The sequence below is a fragment of the Anopheles coluzzii genome, chromosome 2 (genome assembly GCF_943734685.1).
Source record: "Anopheles coluzzii chromosome 2, AcolN3, whole genome shotgun sequence".
Lineage (NCBI taxonomy): Eukaryota > Metazoa > Arthropoda > Insecta > Diptera > Culicidae > Anopheles > Anopheles coluzzii.
Genome location: NC_064670.1, coordinates 89210700 through 89238647, shown reverse-complemented (window position 1 = coordinate 89238647; position 27948 = coordinate 89210700). Strand labels below are relative to the sequence as shown.

General features: G+C 43.2%; 1 protein-coding gene across 4 annotated transcripts in view; it reads left to right on the top strand.

Annotated features, from left to right (window-relative positions):
• Positions 1–27948, top strand: part of LOC120950663 (G-protein coupled receptor dmsr-1-like) — a 28704-nt gene continuing 756 nt past the window's right edge. The window contains exons 1-4 of one of the 4 annotated variants that reach the window (XM_040368887.2): positions 1–106; positions 17285–18322; positions 21656–22581; positions 27341–27948. The exon at positions 27341–27948 is cut by the window's right edge and continues 756 nt beyond it. In XM_040368887.2, coding sequence (XP_040224821.2) covers positions 18174–18322; positions 21656–22581; positions 27341–27549 — 1284 coding nt within the window. In that variant the 5' untranslated portion in view covers positions 1–106; positions 17285–18173 and the 3' untranslated portion in view covers positions 27550–27948. Of the gene's footprint in view, positions 111–17284; positions 18323–21655; positions 22582–27340 lie in introns of all 4 variants that reach the window. The other 3 variants (XM_049605602.1, XM_040368888.2, XM_049605601.1) reach the window with 3 other exon arrangements.

Here is a 27948-nt window from a genome sequence, read left to right as displayed (position 1 = left end):
ACGGTGTCAGCCGAACGGTTCGGTTCAAAGGTGACCACGACGACGACGGCAACACAGTTGACCGTGAGCATCGGTCCGGTAAGGATGGTGTTGTACCTCACGTTTGGTAGGTGCGTTAGCATATGGGAGTTACGAAAAGGAGAACAGCGGCGATACAACGCGAACGCCGTGTCGCTGAGACGGTTTATTTGTCTAACGCTATCGTAACTTGCGTGTGTGTTTTTTCTCTTGTTCGAAATTCGTACTGTGAGGTCTGGGTGGACTTTATTACATGCCATGCGGGCAAGGAACGGGAATTTGGATATGATAATCCGTTATGAGTTATTGTGGTTTCTGTGGTTCGTGGCTTTGAGCGTGTGTGTGTGTGTTTGTGGGTGGTTAAACTATTTTTGGAATACTTCGCATTTCTCCGCGCGTTTCTTCGTCACGTACCAGGCGGGTGTGAGCAATTCGTACTATTTGGTGCCATTCGTGACAGGAGGAAGAAAGCGTGTGTGTGTGTGTCAGTCAGTCAGTGAAAGTGATGAAAATCTTGAGCAAAAGACTCTGATCCCATCATCAACGGGGGGATAAGGCCGTGGTGCATAAATTGTATAATTAATCGTAAAGACTGTCTGGATCAATCTTACAGTGGAATAGTTTCTTTGATGCGATCGATTCGGCCAGTAAACGTGTGACGTGAATTCGAATCCTTTACCACTCTGTGTGTAAATGTGTGTGAATGTGTGAGTGTTTGTGCCCGTTTTTACGATGTGACGAGTGGGAGGTTTGGAACGATGCTGGACTTGTTGCTTTGCCGCACCTGTCACCCGATAAAACGGACGCGTGGTTGACAGCGTGCCAGGAAAGCCATAAATGTCCCGAGACATTTAATTGAAAATGTTGATGGAAAGGGCGTAAGAAAATGGGCAAATGAATTAATTAAAAAAACGGATAAAAAAACGGAGACAACGCTTAGCAAACCCCTTTAAGAGGCATTGATTGGTTTTCGATTGGCCCCCGACTGGGTGTATGGTTTTTTTTTTGCCTTCTTCTTCAGAAAACGAGCTTAGCGGCGGAGATTAACTAACCCCAACAGCAGTTTTGAGCGAAACAACTGAACGGGAAATACATTTTGCGATGCATTTAGCTCTAACTTTGCGACCAGATTTTCGTCCAGAAGAAAATGCTCAAAGGAAGGAAAAAAAGTAAAGTAATCACAAATTTACATCCAAAGTAATTGCTTTAGGGTCTGCTGTAGCAACAACCCTCAGTCTCTCGCTCCACTCTGCCTTTGCACCGGATCTTCTGAAAATACATGCTCGTTTTTTTTCTTTACAATCTGGTAATGGTGTTGTCAAGCCCATTTTCTCGGATTCTCTTGAATACATTGTGGGAGATTAATTTCAGCGAAAAGTGCTCGTTGTGGTTTGTCTGCTTTGTAGATGAGTTACCATGAGGATGTGTTCGAGTGGAAACACAATTAATGTACAAGCTTCGTTTAAAAGCTATAATATTAGGGTGCTTTGTACTATCAGGTTCCAGTTATCAGATGTTTAGCATTCGATCAATCAGCCGTATGAATGATAACAATGTATTGATATTGCCTGTCGTTGTTTGTTCCATTAATGGGTCGCCGTTTATGACTTAAGTAGTGATTACAGAAGTTAAGAATTATATTAGCTTGGAAATGAAACACAGGTATTTCCCGATATACGCAATTAAAGGGGTTTCAAAGTCAATTTCGAATGTAAAAATTGTTATTCAACGCATGTAAAATGTTGATCCACATCGCTATGACGTTTAATTTCCATCATAATAATTCCTAATTTCTACAGTATGATTTTCAACACGACGCAAGCTGGATTGAATTTGACAGTTCTTTGTTATGTGTTGAAACTGAAATTTCATTTTCAAACAGATAAACCATTTGACAGCTGTTGAAAAACATCTTAGATGCGGTGAATAACAATGTTTATATTCGAAACTGATTTGGAAACCCTGTAATGCGGCCCGGAGACTTTAGCGTATCTCGAATATTAGCGTAAGTCCAATTTCGAGGTTTTCTGTTTTTTTAGCATAATTTTCATATAATTTTGCTTGCGGTGGTAGGTTTTAGCCACTAAATCAGTTAATTGATCTGATTTCAACTGAATATTGGAATGTTGTACCTTTAAAAATGGAAGTTCGACAAAATGGAATTTATTTTGCATTTGATATTTGATGTGTCGCGTTAGCGTCAAGAATAAATAAGAAAATCGCGTATAGCGAAATCGCGTACATCGAGTATGGCATGTATATCGGGGAATACCTGTTGTAGGTATTATGAACCAATCGTAACGCAACGACTCCCCTGCAGATATATGATATATGATATATGCAGACTCTTTTTAGTAAAAATCCCTTTTTAAAATGCATTATATCTTCCATTATCGGTGTACTTACGGCGTAATGCAACTGTCATTTTGATATAGAAAATGCCCAACCTGAACGATAAATATACTTTCACTGACAGGCTGAAATTTCAGCTTTCTAACTCAACCCATCAAACAGGCCAATCAATGAATTCTATTGCCAATTGTTTCCCGCTTAAAACTTCATGTTTCATTTTATTTCTTCTTGTTCTAATTACAACTACAGGTAGTTCCCGAGATACACGGTACCTCTTATTCGCGGATTCGGAGATACGCGGGTTTATAAATTGTATTGTAAAATTATAAAATTCCAGATAATTTCCCTTTTGATCGAATGTTAAAAACCATTTCAAAAGGTTTAAAACTGTTATATTCAGTCAGAATTATATCAAATAATTAATTTGACGCGCGCGGCTAAAACCACCTCCTACTTGCAACATTACACGAAGATTAGTGATATTTTGGCTGGTAATTACGAGATTCCACTTACTCGGAAATTTGAGATACGCGGTCTTTTGCGGCCGTTCTCGGTCCCCATTAATCGTGTATCTCGGGGACCGCCTGCATAGATTTGTTTTATACAACATTGTGCACAGAAATAATTCAGACTTACGTACATAGCTTTTTTCAGTCAAAGCGTATTGAAACCATTTTTTTATTTCTTAATGAATGACACCAGTAAATATTTTTTTTGGTAATTATAAAACAGTTTCACCAAAACTCGCACCCAACGAGCGGTTGCGTTGAATTCGGTTCGTCTTTTGCTTACACTTGTTTCCCCGGAATGAACTTCCATTTGAAACACGAATCTCTGTAATTACAGAATCATTCAATGGTAATGGAAAACACTGACCAGCTTTTTGTGCGCTTGCAATACACACACACACACAAAGGTGAAAATGGCGCGGTCGTATTACCATGAAGCTATTTCAATTACTCTCCATAATTCGCCGCATCATTGAGACCATTACATTCCTTACATCAACAACAGCAGAAACAGCAATTGCAGCTGCAACAAACCAAAAAAACACACACACACACACACATTCTCATCAAAATGTGGCACTAAAAATATGCCAGCAAACAACGTGTTGCAGCAAACGTTCACGGGCGTTCTCTCTCTCACTGCACTAGCCCGGCCAGAGGAACCGGCCAGAACAAATTTGATTCAAATGCTCGTTTCGAAGGGCCGCGCCGAGAGCTCGTTCGTCCAGCATCGCTTCCAGCGGCGGAGTGTGCTTGTGCAATTCTGCTTCTGCCCTTGTCCGGGGAACGGCAACTACATGTTTGCTGAGCACGGCACAGGACACAAAAGGACCTGATAACCGTAGCCTCTGCTTCCTGCCGTCGCTCGTCGCCACCGAACCGTCGTTAGTTGGAATTTTTCAACAGTTTTCCACCTTCCTCGCCCAAAGCATCGGCTCACCGCCGCCGCCGCCGCCGCCGCGCACACGCTATCGGATGTGTTTATCTTTTTCCAGCTCGTTTTGCTCGGTTCTCGTTCGCGTACGGCAGTGCCATAACGCTACGCTTTCTCGCTCGCATTATTCCAAGCCAAGTGATATATTTCTATCGGGCCGGTAGGAAAATTTCCTTTCGGTCCCGGGCCGCCCGGTGGTGGCCCGGTGGTGGAAACGACCGAGCGAGCATTCATTAAGACAGTGGAATAATAATACGAACTGCGGGAGAAGAAAAAAATGAAGCGTATGCGAAAGCCTATAAGAAATCTCCGAACGTTCCACCACGTATGCGATGGATTATAGTGTTAGGGGAAATGTCCCGGCATGCATGGGGAATATATCCGCAGAGGAGCAGCCGGCCCAAGACGCCCTTCGATGGAGGGTAGGGTGTGCATTCAGAGCACCGGACCATTCAGTGCAACCACACACCGTTGGTGAGAAACATTATGTTAAAACAGAACAATAGCGTTCATTAAAGTTAGATGGTAGGTGAACGTGAAAAATGAATCCCCTGAAGATGGCCTGCAATCGTGCACAGCATACACACACACACTCACTAGCGTACACGCTCACCCATAAAACTGCTTCTCCTTCCTCCTCCTCCTCCGTCTCCTCCTCTTCCCACAGGTATATGAGATGGACGGGGAAAACACCGATGAATGGCACAAGAGAGCGGAATAATTTCAAAAAAGTAAAAACTTAAAAACATGCAAAAACGCACCCACACATACACCCACGACCCAATGTGGGGAGCAACATTTCGCTGAGGTGCTTACAGTGCCTCACCCACCTCCGTGCTGCAGGGAGGAGAAGGAGACTGGAGGCAGGATTGGTCGGGGGTTTGCGTGTTGGCGCGGACGGATGCTGGCGTTTCAGCTTTTTCCGCACGGTCGTGTTATGTATTTTTCTTCTTCTTCTTCTGCTTCTGCTTCTTCGCTGCTACTCCCGCACCTTTACGCCCGTCACACAAAACAATGTCCTTTGAGAGGCTGGTGGAGGTCCTGTAACTGACTCCCTCCTCCGTCCCCATGCCATTGATTCCGAACGGGGCCATTTCACAAATGGAACACTGAGCGTATGGATTTAAATGTGCTTTTTTGTAGGCCTCTGTGTGTGTGTGTGCAGCTAGTTCTTTTTTGTTTCGAAAAAGTTCAACCACGACCCCTTGTAGCGAGTCGTTAAAGCGAAAGCTCAATGTGAAGTTTATTTTGCGCTGCACTTCATCGTCCTGTACTCCCCGCGCAACGGGGAGGGTGCGGGTGTGTGTGTTGGAGGCAGCCCGTTCCACCCCTACGTTCTATTGTCTGGCCCGGGTCTTTTATTCGACCTATTTGTTAAACATCGTCCACCATGCTTTTGCCCGGATGTGGGTGCTGCTCACCTTAGTGCCGGAAAGCAGCACGCACTCGCTAACCGCACTCAATTATGGCGCTGAGAGTCACATCCCTGCCCCGCCCCACTGCGCGTTGGGAAAAGGGAAGGCACGGAAAACTTCATGCGAACAACCTACACACACACACACGTTCGCCTGATGTGGGTCGAGTCTGTGATGTGGTGTTTTGGGGCTGGATATCGGATTTTCCCCAGGTTGAATCCTGCACCGCCCGCCCGTGTACGGCTTGCAAAAAGTGGACAATGCAGTGGGGACGCAGTGCGCAAAACGGTACGGCTAAGGGACCGTACGGCCTTGTGAATTACATTTGTTAAAGGTGATTGTGAACAGCATGCCTAAATCTGTCACACTACTCTCCGGAGGCTGTCCAATAACTAGGTCCTTATCAAAAAGAGATTAACTTCAATTTCCAACAGTTACGGCCGGGTTTGGCAGATTGACCCCGGGAGGATTTAACTTTTTCATTCGTTGTACAATAATAGGCTTGTCGTACGGTTCTACTACGTGGGAAAGGTTGACTTTTCTGCTGCTTTATTGACGTTTCACAATAGTTGTACAAACCGAATCAAATGGCAGAATAATTGTACATTTGCCTGTTCGAATCCCTTCTTATTATTTCATTCTAGCAAATATTGGTACCTTTCATGGTTTATCCGATTTTTTTTAAAGTTCACATGAAACTGTATATAATGTTAGATTCTTAATATGAAGTGTTATTAGTATTATGACGATAATTACTTTTTAGAGACATTTTTAATCGTAATTATCTCATTACCTTTGTTAACAGACCATAATTTAAAGCAGCACGAATTGTGTGGCAATCCGCCGAAAGCAGTGAAGATGTGTTTAGCTTTAGTAGATAGAAGAAATGAAGATTGCAGAATCAATATTATCAAGGGGCAAGATTGTAATAATGGAGTCATGGACATGGAAACAGCGGTCCACTAGAAGCCCAAGGCCATCTAGCTGACACCTGTTCTCATAACGAGGCAAGGGAGGGGATAAGTCACTTAGGATTTGGCATGTGCCAAAGCTCGGGAACGGTCGTTGCTTCTGTTCCTTAACATTACTGAGCACCGCGTCCTCAGGCTTAGGGAATTCGAGAAATCGTCAGCAAGATTCTTTTCAGAACATCCTAAAACTACACAGAAATGTGCTGTTATGAAATATTCCTGGAATCTAAGGCTCGAACGGCGGCAGCGTAATGAAGAGGCTTTGCAGCCTTCGTGTACTTAAAAAGGCTATTCTTGTTCCAATAATGAATACAGTAGTTTCTTCTTTTTGTCTTGAACTGGACTGGCGGTTAGATCAACTACTGGTGTCTAATGTGTGTGCGTCAAACGAGGATGTACCAAAACGGGTATTTTCAAGTTCGGGAAAAAATCCTGGGGTACAAAACATCATTTTCCCGGGTATATACGGTTTTTTCCATAGCGCAACACCTAATGTCAGTTTTTGCATATTGAATGTAAATTGGTATCTATGATATGGCTGCGATAGAACGGTATCCGAAAGATATTTGAAGTGAAAAGCAATGTATCATCTATTGAAAGTTTGTCATTACATTGTGCAAGAATCATTTTCATGTGACCCGCAAAGACGATTTAGTTACAATTGTAGCCCACAGATTAAATAGGTTGTTCTAGTGGAATTTGGGGTGAGTGTGGGTTTTGTTGCGCGTCCACTCAAACTTGCCAACATATCATTCAACAGTTGTCAATTCCTTTTGTACGGTCATGTTATGTACAAACTATAACGTGTCCATTTTTTATCAAGACTTGCTTCCTTTGAGTCCTAAAACATCTTTGAGTTCCCAATTTGAGGAAAAAGTATTTGCTCTGAATCATAGCCTCTTATGAAATAGAATAAATTTTATCAGTTATTTAGCTAAAGAGACCATATATTTGCCTACACTTCGTAAAAAAATGGCAAAATTTGGTTCATAAAAACTTTTGAGAAAAATTTTTAATGCAAGTGACACAAATACATTACATATACCATTTCAACAAAAATACCCAATATTTACCCGGGTAAAAATGAAAAACCATTTACATCTTGATACAGCACTGGTCACATAGCAGGGTAAGATAGTATTGTCTATAATTATATGGTTCGGACTAGAGATTAAAATCATCTATCGAGAAACTTTTTTTTTAATCGGTGTTTTCTTCTTCTTCTTTGCCTCAACTTTGCCTTTTCTATTTACAACAAAGTCAGGAGGTCAATCGTCGGTCTGATGGCACAATTGTCAACTCATACGACTTAATAACTTGCCCGGCATGAGTTCAAGCCCCACTTGGGCCGTACCCCCATACGTAGGATTGACTATCCTGCTATAGGTAATTAGTGAGTCACTGAAAGCCACAATAGCCACGATTGTTGTGCCAAAGAAGAAGAAGCTACAACAATAAAAAAACTGGAATCAAAATAAAGTACTTAAAGTGAAACCTATTTTGGATTGAAAATTCTATACTATAAGATAAAATTCTATAGGAGAATATGACCAGGTACATTAGAGAAACATGAAGTGAAAATGCCACCCAAGTGAGACTGTTCACGGCTGTTGCTCAAACGTATACAATCGCCAATGAAAGCTCTTATTTTGCAGCAAACTTGGTAATTGAAAAAATACAAATAGATGAATTCATACAATCAAGGTATATTTTCTAGTTACTAAGCAAAACACTTAACAAAACATTGTTTTAAACGTTACATTAGAAATTGAAGAATTGTCCTGTAAGACGGGAACAGTGTGCCTCTTTAAAAACAATCATTTTAAATCATTACATCACAACCTGAACAATATAATCAACATTTCCAACTTTATCCATTGCAATTTCTTTCATTGTTTGTGCGAATTGCATAATAGACGAGTGTATGTATAGATGGTATTACTTCACTCAACGTTCATCAAATGCACATCTTTTGTGCCAGACGCCATTCAAATCAAAATAATACGCGCATAAACATCACAGGTTTCCTCCACTCCACCAACCCGGCATTGAAGTGTGGCAGAAAGGCCCTACTATAACTTCTCCCCATTCTTGTCACACCTGCAACAGCTCTTTCGCACTATTATCGGCTATCATTCAGCCTCGTCAGCTTAATGGGACAGTTACGCACGCGACAACATTGAGGTCTCGCGTACGCAATCCAACGTTTTCCAGTTACCGCACCTACACATAATCCAGTGCAACAAACACGGGTTATCGGCCCCGTGCCGACTGATGGACGTGTCATAATGGGTTTGTCGTCTATCGCAAAGCTGGGGAAACTTTATCTTCTGCAATCAGCAACCCTGAAACTGGTAGGGACTGACGGAGCCGGTGGTGTGTGTGTGCAGTGTAGATCATCGTAACTATATATTGTGCAATACCGTTATCGGAATGGTAAAAGAGTAATATCTCGCTGCAAACCCCATAACCCTGCCTGGAGGGTCTAGCAGAGCACATCAGCCGGTGAGGTAGTAGATACGGGTTTTGTTGGGAGCATTTCCTTTTATGGGTGGATTTTCGGCTATTCGGGTCGCCGTATATGATAAGCTTACGAATTGTCATCCAAAACCCGGCCAAACCATTTGCCAGCCTGTGTTTATAATAAATCCCAACCCGCCCAATCCGAATTCGTAGATCCTGTGTGTCGGGAACAATTGGACAACGTTGTTTTCGCCGAAAGGGTCCCGCTGTATATTCAAGCCGGCATTAGTAAAGGGTCACACCGGTCCGTGCCGAAAGGGACAAAATGGATTCCGTTTTTTGGGAAATAGATACATCAAATATTTACCATCACACAAATAGAACGAAAGATCAGTTTCAGTGTCGCTCTTCAAACGATATGGAAAAATGGGTTTCCGTTTTTGCCTTGCTAGACAGCACCAAAAAAGCAAATTCATTTCGCACTTGATTTACCGTCTGCATAGGATTGGTTTAGCTCCCGTTGGGAGAAGGGGTTTAACATAATTTAAATCAAATAACTTTGGGATTTTTTCTTTCTATTTCTCATTCTCGTAAATCATTGCATGTGTGTGTTCTGCTCAGTGTAATTATTCTAGCTCATCGAAAGCGCTAGGCAAGATTAGATGCAAAATCCACAATAAAAAACAACGACGGAAACAGCTGCACCCGAATGGGGCACTTCATCTCAAAGCACACACCCTCTCGCATCAGCGAATAATCCATTTTCATAACATCATAACACGGTGGGCAAAGATCAAAGCTCTGGCAAATGGGCAAACCTTCCAAACCGACGCTCACAGTTTTCCACTAATTCATCAGCCCGCTCGCGAACAATCAATTGAAGCACTCGCAGCAAACGCCAACCGTGGGGGATGGGGAAACACAGCAAATCAAACGAAACAATTTCTACCCGACCAATCCTCCCGAGCAGGCAGGAGAGGTTTGGATCGCGTGCGAACGGAATGTTGATAAGCAAAGTTCGTGCTGGAAAATGTTGTAATCAAATTCTTCCCCCGTCGGACGGGCGCTGTAAGCCAAACAGGCTTCAAGATGAAGTAAATAAAAACATCGCTGGAAAAACATGCCCTCGCCATGCCGCTTGCTTCCTGCCTTTTCCCAGGAAGTTGTCCTAGCGAATGAGCGGGAACTACTTTTATTTTGCTCCATTTGAAAACATCCACCAAATTTTCCAGTCACCGGCGGGAACCGGCGGAATTGAAATGCTAGTCCGCTTTTCATTCACCGAGCAGGAGCGTCAAAAAAAGGCAGCCAGTGTCCCAACCACAACCGCACTACCACCGCACGTGCTTCAACCACCTTCGACCATGGTACCGTGCCGACATTCAGCCGAGCGTTTCGGACGAAATCTCAAGCTGCAGCAGCACGATAAACAACTACGATGGGGGTCAATGGTTGAGAGCTTGTTTACTGAAGCTTCGTGACCTCCGCGCATCCTTGCGGGGCCCGTTGGTGAAGTACTACATTTCAGTATTCACAAGTAATATTAATCCATTACCGACAGTTATGTCGTCGGAATTCTCGTTCTGTGTTCTGGCCATCATTTTACCGCTCTGCTTTTCGTTAGCTGTCCCGCATCGCAACCGACCGCTGATGATAACCGCCCGGCTATTGCAATAATGGTTTCGTTGGTGGATCGCCCTGCTGGCGATCCTGTTATATCATCCGCACAGCCGTCAGTAGTGGCGGTCAGTGCTTTTATTTTCATTTCCCGAATGGCGCCGAATCGTTGTCGATACCGGAAATTAAAATAAAAGCTCGCTGATGGATCGCTTGGAGCAGCGAACCGGGTGGACGGATTAGGTTACGGCGACGGCCATAGTTGGCCGCATTATTTTGCACGATTCCAACCGCACACTGCCCGCCTACCTTTTTGTCCATTTGGCAGTCCGTAAATGGCACGAATCGCCACGAAACGGTCAAAGTTTGTTTTATGGTTTATGTAATTTTGAGCCGAGGGACCACAATTTCCTGTAGCCTCGAGGCACTTTATCTCTATGATACGATGCGTTGGGCTGTGTTGGCTTTTATCCTACGCAGCAAAACTTTGGCGTGCAAATTTTCCCCGTCACACTAGAGCACTGGTACAATCTCAGCTCACCAGCGGCTTAGAAGTGACGGAAATTTCGGTGCTTTTTTAATGTACTTAAAAGTTTCTGCACAGATGGAATCGGTTACGACACCGACATAATGGTTTTGGGAAAAGGCTTTGCTGGGTTTCCATGAATTATTCGTTTGAAACACAGATCCAGTCGATCAGATTCGCGTCATTAATCGAGCCGCTGCACAGCACTCAGTGCCGGGCGGAGTACTTTCTGGATACTTTTTTTTTGTCCCATCGCGTCAAACCCTCTGCATGCTGGGAAAATGAGCACCTGTTCAGCTTACACTCGCTGCCGAGCTAGCTCACGCTTCTGCCCCAAATCACCCAGATGTGCAAACAAACTGTGAGTACACATTCTTCATATGGCTGCCGCTTTCTTCGCTTTCAGTATGTACACAAGGGGGCGAAAAAATCTTTGCGGTGTTTGCCTGGCTCAGCGATGAAGCTCAAGAAGCTGCAGGCGACGCGAAAGAATTGGGCTCCAACGAACCACCGTGAATTACATGCATGCGACGCGAAACTCCACGATGAAGCCTAACCTCATTCCACGCAACAGCGACCACCGACAACCGCGTGGCGCCGACCGGGACTAACGTGCAGCGTAGCGCAAGCTGCCTTTGGGTGCTTTAAGCCATTTGTGGTTTTGTGAGGCGTACGATAACGGCACGATTATGTATGCTGTCGGAATGCCGGTGCGTGTGTGTGAAAGGGATGCCGGTGTTTGCAATTGTTGCCGGTTTTCGGGGTCGGGAATGGTGGCGGGGTGGAAATCTTGTTGGGCAATATGTCACAGATAAAGCCGTGTGCCTTGCCAAAAGCACACAAGCGTTTCAAAAGCTCCAGCAAATTAAGCCATCATGCCTGCCACAATGTCTTATTGGATTCGCCTGTGAAATGTGGTTTCCGTGTCATTCATGGATTAAAGAATTCCGAGCACAAAAAAACAACAACAACGACAACCATGCGATAACAGGCAAACCACTCTTGATTGCAATCACATTTACATTCTTTGATATGCGTGAAAAATGTGGGAAGAGAAACGTCAACAAGCATGGTATTACTTGTGCCGGGAAATTGATGGTAGTAATCTAATTTTATTGAAGCGGTAATTTTGTTCGTTACATTTACTCTTTTCTAATTCTTAAAAATGTTGCATTGTGTATTTCTCTACAGAGTAGAGTACTGATTCAGCGATTATTTTATTAAATGTATGATACGTCCTCAGTGAAAAGATTCGTGTAATAACATTTCAACGTTTTATGTTGGACACGGAAAAATGACACAAACAACCGCTATTATATGAGAAACACTGTTATAGGAAATTAGTATGTCGCATTCATTACTTTTGCTGTTAATTGTTTGGCTTTAAACCATCATTTTTCAATCCAGATTAAGAGGAGAAATAATTAATACTTGAACCGCTAGAACCATCGATTTCTGTAAATTGAGTTTTTTCTCACTCTTTAACTGTACTTTGTCTCGGTAAAACTCAGTATAATGAATATTTGCGGCAAAACTAGTCGAAATTATCTCAGGATATCAGAAGAGAGCTAAAGATCCCATGCCAACTCTCTTCACTTGTACTTCATACTTACCGCACATTAATGAAGCATTTTTGAATATCTGAATCCTGAATATCCTATTGTAGTGCTCTGTTTAGATTGCATAGTAATCCTATAATTTTAGCCAAAATTAAAAACAAATAAATTATATTATTGAAATATTTTATATTTAAGATTAAAAGATCATATGAATGTGCAAAGTCCTCAAAATGTGGCATGGTGTCCGCATTGGACAATTTTTTGGTACATGCAAACATCCGGTCTTTCGTTACTTTTTTATAGAAAATTTAATTTTAATGTGTTCCGCCCATTCTTATGAAATGTTTCAGAGCTCAATACTTCTAGAAACTGTTTAAATAAGTTTTATCATTTAATATATATGATGATGATATGTATATGATGGAACAGAGCCACAAATTGCAAATCGTCTATGTTACCGAAGTTTAGGTTCAGGTATTGGAAAAAAGACCATAGGTAATATTTAATACTTGAAGGAGTACATCGAATATACATGATGTTATTCTGCATACAAGCCTTCATAACCATTCACATTCATAACCAAGGCGATAATAAAAGCTCACAAGTTCTATTTACTCACCACCAAACCAATCCCACTAAGTACGCAAACAAATACTTCAATTTTCTCCAACGCTTTGAACCAAGGGAAAATAACGCCCTTTTGATCTACAAACGAATCATGCGTTCAAGATTTGTTCATTAAACTTTTCCATTTTACACACGAACGAGGTACAAATTAAAAAAAAAACACAATCCTGGCTGGTTACATGTTTAATCGACTGTAACGCCACCCCGTTTTGAGGTGAAAACCTCAAACGAAACTTTGCATTAACATTGGTACGAAGGGATAATTATCTTATTGCGCGATGTGGCTCTCAAAAATTCGCCGCTTGTACCGAGAAGTTTGAAGAATCGCTCATTAGGGTTCATTAATTTAGCCGAAAAGTGGTGCTGAAAGTTGCTCAATTTTTTCGGCGAATTAATTTAAATCTGTTTGTTTGGCGAAACATTGTGCGCACTGGTGTCAAGTCTGATGAACGCATTAGGAATCGTTTGTTTGAGTCGTTGATTAAAATGGTGGAAGAAGGAGAGCGCAAAGGCGTGATATTGGTCGCAATTTTCCAACGCTCTGTTTTTCTCTCGCAATCTCTCTCTCTCTCTCACTCTCTATCTCACACACAAACACTCCCTGATTTCCATAACATCAATAGTGTCGAATCAAACGGTGTTTCTACTTCACCGTCGTTAACTATACAAACCATCTTGTTTCGATACCTTTTGCAAAATGACCATTAGAAAAAAAACGTTCACGAGTTTTCTTTTTTTTTCTTTATTCATACCATTACTATTTCCTTTCATACTGTCTCTTTTTTGCGTTCAATGAATTTACCCTAACGATGTACCGGTTAGCTGAATACCGAGCTAAATTGTAGCACCATGAGGATACTACCGGAGTGCTGCTTTCGACCGAAGTTTCCCGGGCTGGGTCAGACTTGCAAGGACTCTTCATGTCCGTTTATGGTTGATTGATTTTTGTTTTCACGTTCTCACTCTACTTCTATTTCGTAAAACATAGCGATTTGTTTGCTGTTAGTAGCCGCAAAAAACACATTTTGGATGACCAAACCAGACCAGCAACAAAAAAAAGGGAATGTGTACACTCAAATGCACAGCTTTGCGCCTAATGATCCTCCCTCTGTTGATGGTTTGTATGCTCCGAAATATGGCTTATTCGTGTTCCATTGCGTTGAAGGAAGCAGCGCAAGTTAATTGAAAATAATTTAATTTTAAACTTTCCAATCACCCATACACGGCCGGAACGGAAGAATATTCTCTTAATTATGTAAACGGCTCCGTGGTACAAGATTCGGTTCGCATGCCGATGAAGGCGCTACCCACTGCTGCTGTTGCCGATGATGTGTATTGCTGTTGGCGATAGGACACGGAACTTTACTCGGCTCGTCTTTGTGCACCGTTTACCCCTCCAACCATCTGCTTCCGGGCTAATGTTCGAAGGATTAGTTGCTACAACATAGGGAAGCCATTCCGATCGGTGCTCGGTTGCGCTGGATGAAAATAATTGCTAGCGACACACGGGGTACCAGGCTTTTCGCTAGTGTTATCACTTTTTTCAGAAACTTTTAGGGCGTTCGTCTACGACGAGAGTGGCTATGTGTAGCTGTGTGTGTGTTTGTATGCTAAAATACTAGGCATTTTAACGGGATGTACGCTAAGAAATTGAATTCTCTCGATGCGATTTCCACGTAGCATCATGTGGAAAAAATGCAATACCCATTCCATCATCGTCGGGAATGAGTAGGTGCAAAATTTCATTTTGCTCGTAATAACAAAAAAACACGCACACACACACGTTTGCAAAAGTCTACCTCCTACCGACCGGGGTCGAGCTGTTTCCGGGTGATCTGGCAGATAATCAAGAGCGCACTTGGGATAATACACATTCCACTTCGGTCGATTCGGTGTGTGAGTATGTGTGTGTGTGAACTGAGCTGGCATTGTGGTCTGAAGTGGATGGTCGCTTAGGGCGTTCAAGAGTGGCTTGCAGTATTGCTGCAACATCCAATCGGAAAATTTCACTTTCCTTTAACGAAAATGGAAGGGATTACTTCGCACCCGAAACGTGCTTCAATGTGTTAGTTTAGCAGACTGCTGTTTTATTAAATCATAATCGTAAGCCAGGGTCAGGGTATTCTTTGATTATGACAGTGGATTTCTTCGGTGGACATAGTGTGTGTTGAAATTATCCAAAACGAAACTAAAATCAAATTCGATTATAGAGGGTTGATTGCGTCGCAGCTATCGCTGTCCCTGGTGTGTGATTTTCACATGTTTCAAACTTGTTATTGTATATTCTCTTGTTTACATGTTTATGGATGTAATTGGAAGCTTCAGTGTATGATGAGTGTTTTGAAAAGGATTAGAGATTAAAGAGGTAAAATAACGACGGCTTTGTGGCCACAGCATTAATTGCATCAGTATGCCTCTGGTATATCAACATATTATATTGGCACGCATAGTGTTAAATCAGACTATTCACACACTACTATAAACAATGGCTAGTTCTGCTGAAGTTTCTTAAGCTTGTTTTAAATTTCTAAAATTAACAAATGGACAAGGTTATGTGTTGATCTATAGCAGGGTTATGCATAATCTTTATTTTCAAGATTTCATTATAATATATGCAAGGAATGTAAAATCTTGTTAAGGATAAGTGCTATTTTTGTTGCTGCATTTATTAAGCAATTATAAAGATATATTTTGTACGTACGAACTTGCTTCCAAAATCAGCTATTTCCATACGCCGTCACAAAAAGCTCTATTTGTACGAAAAAAATAAAATATTATAAAACACTGGGCGGCTCCATCAGCTCCTTCGCTGGCTTATCGGGTCTGTCTTTTGACTGCCATTATCAATCAAATTTAAGCAACGGGCATTTTTTTCTGAATCACAAACATCAATCAAATTGCTTTCGATCAAAACCACACTGCCCACACGTCTTATATATTAATTTTATAAAGAAGGTTTGATCTGAAATCCATTGTAACACTGTGCACAATATTAAATTTATTCAATTCAAATCTTAAAAACGTTTTATAAATATGTCTGAGTGTATCATAAACTTGACTTTTTGGCATGTGTAAATTTACAGAAAATTTATACTTTATTTCGTACAGAGCATTTCTTCGCATAAAAGTAAACGGAATTAATGTGTATTTGTTTCCGGTGTATAACAAACCTGTACAAAACCGTCCAAGCTGCTGACCGTTCGTGTCTTATTCTTTCCCTCTTACCCGGTGGATTTTCATATTCATGTCTTGTGCTGGTTTCCTTTTTCCTTCCGCATTGCTGTACGACAAGACATTTGGCGGCTGACATTTGATAGAGAGATGCCAACCTGGATCCGAGCGCCGCATATGATGGGTTCGTTAGGTATTAAAATTGATTCACCTTGCACAGAAGATTGCTTTCGACCGATAATCAAGCGACGCGTTTGCTTCATCTACGTTTGCCTCATCCGAGCGTATTAAGGTGAAAAAAGCACATCTTCCCACAACGCTCAGCACAAGTTGGCATGAAAAAAAAGCGCCTTAAGACTTAGACCGCTCTCGGTGCGATCGGTTCGAAGTTTTCGGAACGTGTTCTTTGGGCGTTGAGATGCTGTTGTTATTATTATTACCATTTCCTTCCTTCTTTCTTTCACGAGCGCAGTTTGCCTTCCGCTTGTGGAAGGAAGTGCGCTCGACCGACTTCCACACAGTCCACAGCAAACTCGTCGAAGATAAACAAACTTTGGGCCCTGCATGGGTGATGTAAAATTGATTTACCATCTTTTCTACCTTCCGGTTGATCGAAATCGTTCCCACCCAGGCTACCCACTAACAAGAACGATTCTACCGATTCCTTCACCTGACGGCTCGGAGGAGGAAGGAAATCGAATCACTCTCATGCGTCACACATCGTTCCGAAGGGTACGATCCGTACGACTACAACCTCCCCCGTAGGTGTGTTGCTCGTCAAGGAATCTGTGTTAGTTTCTGGAATTGCAAACAAGCGCAAAAAAAAAGATTGCAACGCGCACGGATCACATTGTTTAATTTTCATTTCCTGCATCGTTTTCCTTGGAGTATCTATTTTGATTTAATGAAATCCTGTTTACATCAGCCCACTTTACAGCGGCATCGGCAACGACTATTTACATCGAATTCACTTCCCCCCTTGACACACTGAAAAAAAACACACACACACAGCCCGCACCCGATGATTGGAGGGCAGCGAGTGCTAAGCTACGTTTTCTGTTAAAAGCATCATCACGTTCTTTTCACACCATTTTGCCCTTTTTACCACTTTCCCGTTGAAAGAAATAGGTCCCCCGAGTACTCCGACCGCTTGGAGCCGCACGTAACGGCACGGCGCACGGCGTGATGCCGAGCGGTGGCGACGGAAAATGCCATGTTCAAGCAGAGCCGTGCAGAGTGAATGATAAAAACGGTCTCCAAATTGTGCGACGTACGACGAAATCCTTCGCCTGCGAATGCTAGTGGAAAGTGATAAAAGCGATTCAAAAGGGCCACGGTCCGGAAGCTCTCCGCACCGACCGTACGTCTTGGTTCAACTATCAACTAAATCAAAGATCAAAAAACTCTCCTCGTGCTTGTAGGGGTGTGCGAGTGTTCGTATGTGTGCAGCAGGAACGTAAATCCATCATGGTTCAGCATTCCTCAAACACGGTTTCTTACGCCGATTCGGTCAAGCAAACGCGGGCTCGATAATCCATGACCGGAACCAATATTGGAAGCGTGGCGGTGAAATCATGCGAACGATTTGAGTGGGAAAAAGCCGTGTGAAGCTTTCAGACAGCTTTCAAGGCTGCCGTTTCTGTTCTGCTTTCTATTTTGCTTCCCTCTATTTCGCTCACTCCGGCATCCGGCCCAATGCAAACGGTGAAGCTGGCGTAAGAAGGGAGTGAGAGAGTGTTTGTGTGTGGAAGGAAAGGCAAAAATTCAGCGAAGAAAAAAGACAACATCGACACCAGCAAAATAAGATATCGTTACAGTAGAGTGGCTACATCATTGCACCAGCAAACAAAATGCTACCGTGAGGCGAAAGTGAGAGCACAGCTGTGTGCCTAACTGTGTGCGTTGGTGCGTATGTCTGTGGGTGTTTTGTAGTGTGTGCGTGCGTGCGTGTACGTTCCGCCAGCAAGTCGTGTGACGAACCCAAGCGTAATATTAATCAAAACACAGCACAATGAGCTCGACGGAATTGGGAGAATTTGTAATAAATGTCACCGATGGACCGCACAGTCTGGCGGGCGATGAGGATGGGGCCAACATCTCGACCGCAACAACCGCACACCTGCTGTACTGCGGCAGGGCGCTGGATGATTTCCACACCAGGTAAGCAAGTGGTTACGTTGTGCCTGGGCGGTGGAAGTGGCGGCACAACCAATATGGCACACGGTCGTCTAAAACGGACGTGGCTTTTTTTTATTCCTTTTTCGTGACGGGCCCGGGACGAGATGACCTTCGTTTATTCCATTTATTTCTATTAGCCCGCAATCACTGCTCAAGCAGCTTACCACGGATGATTTATTGCCCGAAATGCGGCGCAGTCTATTGAACGTTCGTATTAATTCGTTGATGGGTCATTTAGTGGTCTTGCCATGGTTTAGCGAGTCCTCGTGGAGACGAGCGGAGCGAAGAGGCTTTGCAAGGCACACATTTTCATTATTATTTGTAACGACTGTCACAGAAATGAAATATTGATGGGACAGGTTTTTATTTTTGTTAGCTACAGAAGATAATATTAAATGAGCACGTGTCTTCCCTATTGTGTTCCATTTGTTGAAACTGTCAAGTTGCGTATCTTGCACCTGGTGTCACACGTTGTAGAATCAATTATTAACTGGAATGACAATTATTGCTTTTGTTCGCAGAAACAGGTTGCCATGCCAACTAGCAAAAAAAGGTAAAAGAACACGAAAAATGGAAAGGCGCCTCCATTGGGCATAAGCAACCAGGCGTCTCCATTGATACAAGCTTTGCTAGTACCCAATCGACATTTTCGAATTCTACAATCGGGGATTCGAGCTATTTCCATTAAACTGGCACTGTTAGAAAACGAAGCGGAAAATAATTTAGTGCCGAACACGTTAAATGTTTTTTTTTATACTTTAGCTGTTGCCAAAAAAATAGTCTCTTTATTCCGCCGGTTCGTTTACGATAATGCCAGACTTTGTCTTTCGAGACTGTTTTATCGTTTTTCACATAGCTTTTTCTCCCTTTTCTCCTATCCCTTTTTCTCCTAAACAATTCCTAACGCTAATGTCGACAGGTCGTTGGAACCCTTCTATGATGCTGTTGTAAGGTTCCAACAGGCACCTTAAACTTCCCTTTAACTGCACTAGTTTAAGGGACTGTTAGAACAAGCCCTTTCAAATCGACTGTAATGTGGCTTTTTCGTTGCTTTCCTCTCTAACCTTTGGGAAATAACGTTTCCAATTCTAATTACTAATCGTATAATTATTTTATACCAAAAATAACCGAATTTTCACCAAATAACGCCGTACAAAATGTACTCTCTTTTTCCGTCAAATATTAAAGCAATTGAATCTAAAACGAATTGGACGCCATCATCATCCAATAGACAAGGACATTCGCACGAAAAAAAGAAATTTTGACGATTTCTATAAGATTTATTACGCACAAATCCACAATTGTTGGTATCTCGAGCACCATTCGAGGCAGATCATGGTTAAAAATTTAGAACAAATGTCACTTGGGTAGGCTCTCTAGTCTCTACAAACGACAAGCATACAAATTTGGTAAATCAAGATTTTTTTAAGATGCCTTCAACTATTGCATTTCATTTAATTTGAAGTTTTTGTGAAAAGTTTTAAAAAATTTAAAAAAAAAATTGACCATTGTAGAATACCAATGTAATCAAAAAGGTTTGACGTGTTTTAATGTTAATAAAGCTATAGTTTAATAAATTTAGCTCTATTTCTTTTTTGTAAAAGTAATCTCTCTTATCTTAGACATGTGTGTTTGTTTTTAAACACTTAATATCAGTTTAGGCATAAAAATGATATTTATTGTATATTTTAGCATTTTTATTTTTTATTTAGGAGGAACGGTATTAGCATTTTAAAAAGAACATATTTATTGTATCGTACACTATTTCCAAGGCCACATTACTAGGCTTTGTCCATCAACACTGAAAACACACAATTTTTCTTAAATGTTATGTGAAACCATTTCGGCTGGAATTTGGAATCGAGATCGAATCAGTTGTTCAATGTAGTCAATATCACTCTACCTCAAACGCAATAAACACAAACGAACATTTCTGCTACGTAAGCAATTCTTGTTTCCATAGTGCCTCCGCGCACACGTCACTTCTAACGAGCGACGCATAATTTAGTGAACGTTTTCGTCTACACCGCCAAACAAGAGCAAAAAGGCATGCTGATGTTGGCACGCCATGAATTATCCAGCAGTAAATTAGCTGTATTCACTGAGACGTTACTTCTTTTGAAGAAAGCAATTTACAGCAGCAACGAAATGGTTTTCAATTTTAGCCAAGAACCATGTTTAGCTAGCACACGTCAAGCCAATTATTTGACCAATATTCGCAGAAAACGTCGCCACACGCTGGTGCTGTCTCTTGTTCACCGAATTGACCGCCCTCTTTCGTTAGCCGTAATACATCTTAATGCGACAGTGAACTGACAATTGAACGCACCCGTAATTTGCTACGTATGAACGAGCGTGCTTTTGTGTTTAAATATACATACACCTGGCAAATACTTGTATCTAGTAGCACACAACAAAGTAGGCAGTTTATTTTCCATTAGGACGAGGTTCAAGTAACTGTTTTGGATTCGGCAGCGCTCATGCAAAGCTAAGAAACTGTTGTGTATTTTAGGTCATTTAATTATAGTATTACAATTTTATATACATCATGCACGTATTATAGCGTATTAGCCATATCTACAACGTTATCTTAAAATTTTTAAAGACATGAAAATTAAATTTAAAGAACGATGTTTAAAGACAACTAACAGCATGTCATTATTTTTTTTTTTTCAAGTAAAAATGTTCACCCCAAAGACTGAGTCAAGCATCCCTTTTCAATATCAAAGAACACTACAGACATGCTCTCAAACAAACAAAGCACAACAAGAAAAGCTGTGCCTGTCAATTAATGATGAAAACCATTTTCCAGCAGGGGATGGCTTACAAAGTACTGCCGTTGCTCTCCCTACCTTTTGGTGGCACAGCTCACCGCAGCTAAATTCATGGTATGTTTACCAAACTGTATCTGTTTGCCCGTTGCTGTGAGTTGTTTCTAATGCACCGAGGCGAGTAGTGCTCCTAATGAAATTTCTGTTTGTCTGACCGCGTTCAGGTGTCAGTACAGTGTAAACATGTCAACAAGCGAGCCAAATATGCATTACGATATTGCGCTTGTATTTACCACACTTCGATGGTTTGGCCGAACCGCTTTACAGACAAGATGATCTCAAGCGGAAGCGTACATCATTTCCAGTTCCATTTGCTAACGAACGTTTTCATTACCTTAACACAGTTAACAATGTAGCTGTGGAAACAGAGTGTGATGAAGCAGTTATAAATATATCGTTATGAATTGTCTTTTCGGACTGCTACTCAAACAATATATAATCTGGCATGTGTCTTTTTTCGCTCTTTCTCTTCCGCTCATTTCAGCTACGCCAAAGCGCACGGGATCGTCTGCCTGCTGGTGTGCATCTTTGGCAGCATTGCCAACACGCTCAACATTGTGGTGCTGACGCGGCGCGAGATGCGATCGCCGACCAACGCCATCCTGACCGGGCTGGCGATCGCCGATCTGCTCGTCATGCTCGACTACATGCCCTACGCAATCAACTCCATCCCGTACCTGCGGCTGTCGCGCGAGGAGCGGCTCACGTACGGCTGGGCCTGGTACATCATGTTTCACTCGATCTTCGCCCAGATCTGCCACACGATCTCGATCTGGCTGACGGTGACGCTGGCCATCTGGCGCTACATTGCCGTCGCCTACCCGCAGCGCAACCGCCAGTGGTGCGACATGTCCAAAACGCTGGCCGCCATCTTCAGCTCGTACGTCGTATGCCCGTTTCTGGCCGTACCGATCTACCTCTCCTTCAGCATCCAGTCGAACGTGGAGCTGCTCGGGTGCGACGGCAACACGCTCACGCCGGACGCCATCGGCAATGTTTCGCAGGGCCGCAACGTGACGCTGTACCGGCTCGGTACGTCCCAGCTGGTGCGCGATAATCCGGCCCTGCTGAACGTGAACTTTTGGATCTACAGCGTCGTGTTCAAGCTGATACCGTGCATCGCGCTGACCATCCTCAGCCTACGGTTGATCGGTGCGCTGCTAGAGGCAAAGCAGCGCCGCAGCCAACTGACCGGCACGGCCACCGGCCTGAAGCAGATCGTCGACGGCCGGGTGGTGGACGCAAAGGCCGGCAAGCAGACGGACAAGGAGAAGCAGACGGACCGGACGACGCGCATGCTGCTCGCGGTGCTGCTACTGTTTCTCATCACCGAGTTCCCCCAGGGCATCCTTGGCTTGCTGAGCGCCGTGCTGAAGAAGGACTTTTTCTTCAACTGCTACCTCAAGCTCGGTAAGTGCTCGCGGGACAAATGTGCGCCTCGGAAACGAAACAACCCAATAAAGAATTCATGTCCATCCATTCGTTTATTCGCACGGGCTGTGTGTGTGTGTGTGTAGCGGCGAATACGGCAAAAACAATATCCCAGATTGCTAAACCCACTTCCAGGAATTGGAAGCGAGTCGAAAGTTTGCCTCCCTAACGATACGTACACGATGGTCGCACCGGGCCCGGGCCCATGATGAGTGCACCTGCCGGCAAAAGCTCCAAGGGACACTTTTACACGTCAATTGCAGAGTGATGCGAGAAATGTCACCCCCTCAGGAGATGGCCATCTGATGTTCAGGGAGATGGGGGGACGGGGGGTCGGGCAGAGTGGAAAGGGTGGAGAGATCGAAGGGAGGAAAAAGCAAACGACGTACTATTTGTCACAGAGCGCACCGAAATGTCTCGACGACATCTCGAATGCGCGTCCCGGGATTCGTCACGGACATGAAACAGAGGACTTTCGATGGTGTTTGACAGCGCCGCGAAACAAAATGGCACACCAAAACGACCCACCCGACCTCGGCCATTAGTCAGCGCGGCAACCCATTAGGCTGCAGCCTTTTATTAGCTGTAGAATTGAACGCGGACGTCTCGCTAAGTCATCTTTTTTCGCTTCTTCTGGTGCACTTCTGGTGTACACCGTGTCCAGGGAGGCGCTCCGTTGTTTGGCGACGGCTCCGGGCCTTGTACCGTGTTTGTTTCAACAAATCAACAAACGTTTTACGTTGATATATTGGGCAATTATTTTCATGTTACACCATCGGCTCGAACCCGCAACAACGGCACGAAATGGGGATTGATCATTTTTTGAGTTATTTCCCGCACGCATTGGGGAGATGGGGAGATGCGCACGGTGGTAACGAAACGCGAACGGACTTTCATGAGCGAACGAATGATTAGCGCAAGATTTATGCATAAATACTGGGAGCGGGAGGAAGGCGGTTGTTGCTGCGTACTGGTACGAGCTGTGTGTATCATATTTAGGTAAACAAACGCCCTTTCGAATTTCGTGTAAGCATCATCGAACGTTGGTGAGTGAGGCAATCGGTTCACATTCCAGTCCGACTTCAATTCCGGCTGGAATCCCTGCCGGCAATACGCCTCTGCTTTTGCGCTGCTTTAGTAATCAAAACGAAATGAACGCAGTTCTGTAGCTATCCAGTTGGTGTTTTTTTTAACAGCACGATGCATGCTTAAAGGGTGTTGCTATTTTGAAACATCCACCGAAAATGTAACGCTCTGTTACACCGTTTGCTCGTCATGGTGTAATGATGGTCGAGATACCATTACATCATATTATCAAAATTGGATAATATTCACTGTACTAAATCAGCTAGCGTTCAGCTTTCCTACCACCTGCCAAAGAATAAATCAATGGAATGGAAACAACGTTTGACCTTGAACGGGATGATAAATTGGAAATTAGGCCTAGAAGAATCCATTTTCGGGACGATTTCGAAGAAACAACTGGGAGACCTATTTTTGTCCCATTATCTATTCATCTTTTCCCGCATATTTTGCCTCAAATATGCAAATCAATGTTCAGATGCCGTGAGCCTAGCGACGGGTCGGACGGGTTTAAATGAATAGGACAGGTTGTATGTTTGGAAAATTTCACATTTAAACTAGCCAGCTAATGAAGTACGTACGCAAATGAGGTATGTTTGTATGTGTGCAGGAAATCGCAATCGTACACAGAAAACTTTTTTTACTGAACTTCATTAAAATTTTATTGAATTTTTTTGAGCTGAAGTTTATGTAATCCTTTCAGTAAAACGTATGTTTACTGAATCATTCGCAGTAAAGCCTTTCTCATATTACTGATTTTTCAGTAGTTAGTAGCGATTAAAAAATGAAGAAAAATTTCTTTTAAATTGTGTTTTTCTTATTGATGCGCAGAGATTGCCAGTCCCTCAGTTCATATTCATAAATGTTTCATGTTGTTTTATACAGTTTTTGTACTGTATTTTGTCACAACAAGTGTTGATGGGTCAGTAAGCGCTCACATACACCACGAAATTTTAGCAAGCACCGCAAATTGTAGTCAACATAATACACACCAACACGGCTGCCAATTCTTTTAAATTAACCCCGCAAGCCAAAACATCATCTGAATTTTTATCGGGGTGCCTGTAAGCGCCTACCAAATCAACTTTTTACACATCACGAGCACGAGCACACCGCGTTGTTTTGTTTTGATGTTCTGACTGACAGGTCGATTTGACAGAATGAATTGCTGCAATTTCAGTAATTTGTTTTACTGATATCCAGTGAAACGGCTAATTTGACACTGATTTTACTGATTTTCAGTAAAATGTGTATTACTGAAATGCATTCAGTAAATTGTTCCGGACCCATCTTGAACAGTTCGGCCACTAGACCATCGCTGCCAGCTGACTTGTTACACTTCAGCTCGTTTGATGTCAGCGATGACTTCGTCCAAAGATGGCACTTCGTCATCGTCATGCTGGCTGTCGTAGGGCTGCTCTCCTCTGCTTCCTGCATCTGCTCCGGTATCTGCTCCGTTCAGGTGTCCGTCAAAGTAGCACTTCCACCTGTCGATCACCTCTCGCTCGTCCGACAGGATATTTCCCTCCTCGTTGCGGCAAATGGCGGTCATGGGAGTAAAACCGCTTCGTGCCGCATTCAGCATCCTGTAGAATTTGCGTGTTTCCCCCGACTGGGATAGCTGCTGCATGAGTTGCTCATCCGACTCTTCGAAGCTGCGCTTCTTGTCCTGGAAGAGCCGGGTCTACTGCCTCCTCCAATCGTCTGTAGTCTTCCACGTTCTGTCGGGTCTCGCGCTGGAGCATGCGGGTACGCACGGCGTTCTTCTCGGATAGTGCTCGTCTGCACTCATCATCAAACCATTCCTTCCTCTGGTTACGGGTCACGCGGCCAATTGTTCGCTCGGCCGTGCTGCTGATGGCTTGCTCCACCATACGCCAGTGGTCATTGAGAGACATCGCCTCGGTAGTGGCGTCCTGCGGCAACGCTTCCCCAAGCGCGATTGCGAAGTCCCTCGCCACATCAGCTTGCCTCAGCCGGTCTGTGTTGATCCTTGGGGTAGGCTGGTAGCGTAGTTTATTAGCCACGCATAGTTTTTGGCGTAATTTAACCATAACCAGGAAATGGTCTGTGTTGACGTTTGCTCCTCTGTAGGTCCTTACGTCGATTACATCCGAGAAGTGCCTTCCATCGATGAGAACGTGGTCGATCTGGAATATTGTCTGCTGCGGTGATCTCCAGGTGTAGCTGAAACGAGGTGCGTGCTGGAAGAAGGTGCTGCCGATGGTCATGTGTTTGGAGGAGGCGAAGTTGACGAGCCGAAGCTCGTTGTCGTTCGTTAGCTGGTGGGCACTGAGACTTCCTATCGTCGGATTAAATGCCTCCTCCCGTTTCACGATACTAGCCAGCTTTTTTATTTGGAGTTTTACAGTTGACGACATGTTTTCATGTAAACACTCCATACAAAACCACACGCAAAACTAGCCTGTGTTTTTCAGCCTAGATTATTTCAGCCTCAAGGCTAGAATTAAATTCGAGCATCTGTTCGAAAAAATGTCAAAACAAGGTAATGTTTTTATTTTTCCGAAGGTGCATTAAAGAGATCAGGTGGTGTAATCTAGAATTAAAGTATATGTAGGCCAGGTGGTCTCATATCCTGTTTTTTTCAACCAAATATGTTTTTATATTCACTTTGTGAGAGGACGGCTGAACAATTTTGCTCAAACGGGCTTTCTGGTAGCTTGACCAATACACAAAACACTCATTCAAAAAAATCTTCATTCTTTCAAATAAGAGAAAGGAAAGTGGTATGAAAAGTGAGGAAACAATTGATCTCACTGTTTATTTTTTTAATTTGGATATTCAAATTGATAAATAGGAACACCTTAAGCATGAGGTAAAAAACTAAACTTGCTCAAAAATACGACAAGAACACGAAAGTAAACTGATGGCCTTTTTTCGCTTGTACTAGAAGCACCGACGAACCGACGTGACGCTTCGAAAAAAATGAGCTTCAAAAGTTGTCCTCTGATTTCGAATGATATTGTATTAATATTGAATAATCCAGCAGGGGGACGTTATACACTATAAAATACGGTAAATAGTCTTCGAATACTGCACGACTATGTTTCTCTCTTGACGGCAGGGTGAATATTTATTTTTATGACACTTTTAACACGTGATCTTTATAGTCATTATGATAGGTTGGCATGATGCTCATAAACGCTCTTAAGTCCTTTAGGTGTAAAACATTACGATCGCAAATCCATACACATATTTACTCCTATTACGTGAGTGCACTTCACCGTTTTGAAGCTGTAAAATGCACGGCCTAATAGCATGCCCTATAGTAGTTCAAATCTAGAGTGGATCGAGGGTAACTGCTATGCACTGCTCACAAGGATCTTAGCCAATAAATCATGAGCACCCTCCCCATTGGAGATAAACCGGACACAAACTACAACAATCGTGGGATCGATTCAATGTAAAGTATGTGGTAGCACGCAATAACTCGAGCGCTGAATTTAAAATAAAAACCAAAAATCCACCAAACAATTGTTGGGAAACAACTAAAACAACGATAAAACTAACCTGTGGAAGGAGAATACAGCACGATTATGTCTAATGCTCCTCACATGCTCTCGATTCTAAATTAAATAAAGCACAATTCACTTGCTGCAGTGTCAGTAACAGTTCATTCCGCATCCCGTTTCAGGTGACGTGATGGACGTGCTGGCGTTGGTCAACTCGGCGATAAACTTCATCCTCTACTGCTCGATGAGCCGCCAGTTCCGCAGCACGTTCAACGATCTGTTCCGCCCGCGCATCCTGGACCGGTGGATGGCGGTGCCGCAAGGGGACGACGAGCAGGCGGGCCGGGGCCAGCACCAGGACGCAGCGACAACGCAGATTACTCAGATATAGCGCACGCCGGGACGTCCTAACAGTCATTGCCACGGTTGCTTTGGCCAGTTTGCGAACGCACTGGCGGGAGTTCTAATTAGCAATCGGCAAACATCGAACCGTGACGACTGTGCAATGCTCTAGCGACGTCCCACCCCAGCACTCCTATAAGCACTGTGTCTGTGTGTGTGTGTGTGTGTGTGTTTGTGCATCCATTTTTACCAGTCGGCCAGCTCTACTACTAAACTAACGTACTTCTCCGGCACCGTATGCAAGCAAGCAAGGCAAACTGCTTGTCCGTTTTCGGCCCGTCTAATTACTACACTGTGGTGAGCAGGTCCCGTGGCGCTTGCACTACTGTTTGGCGATTAGTCGAAACTATTAGCAGATAATGAACACAACTATCCACAGTGTTCACAC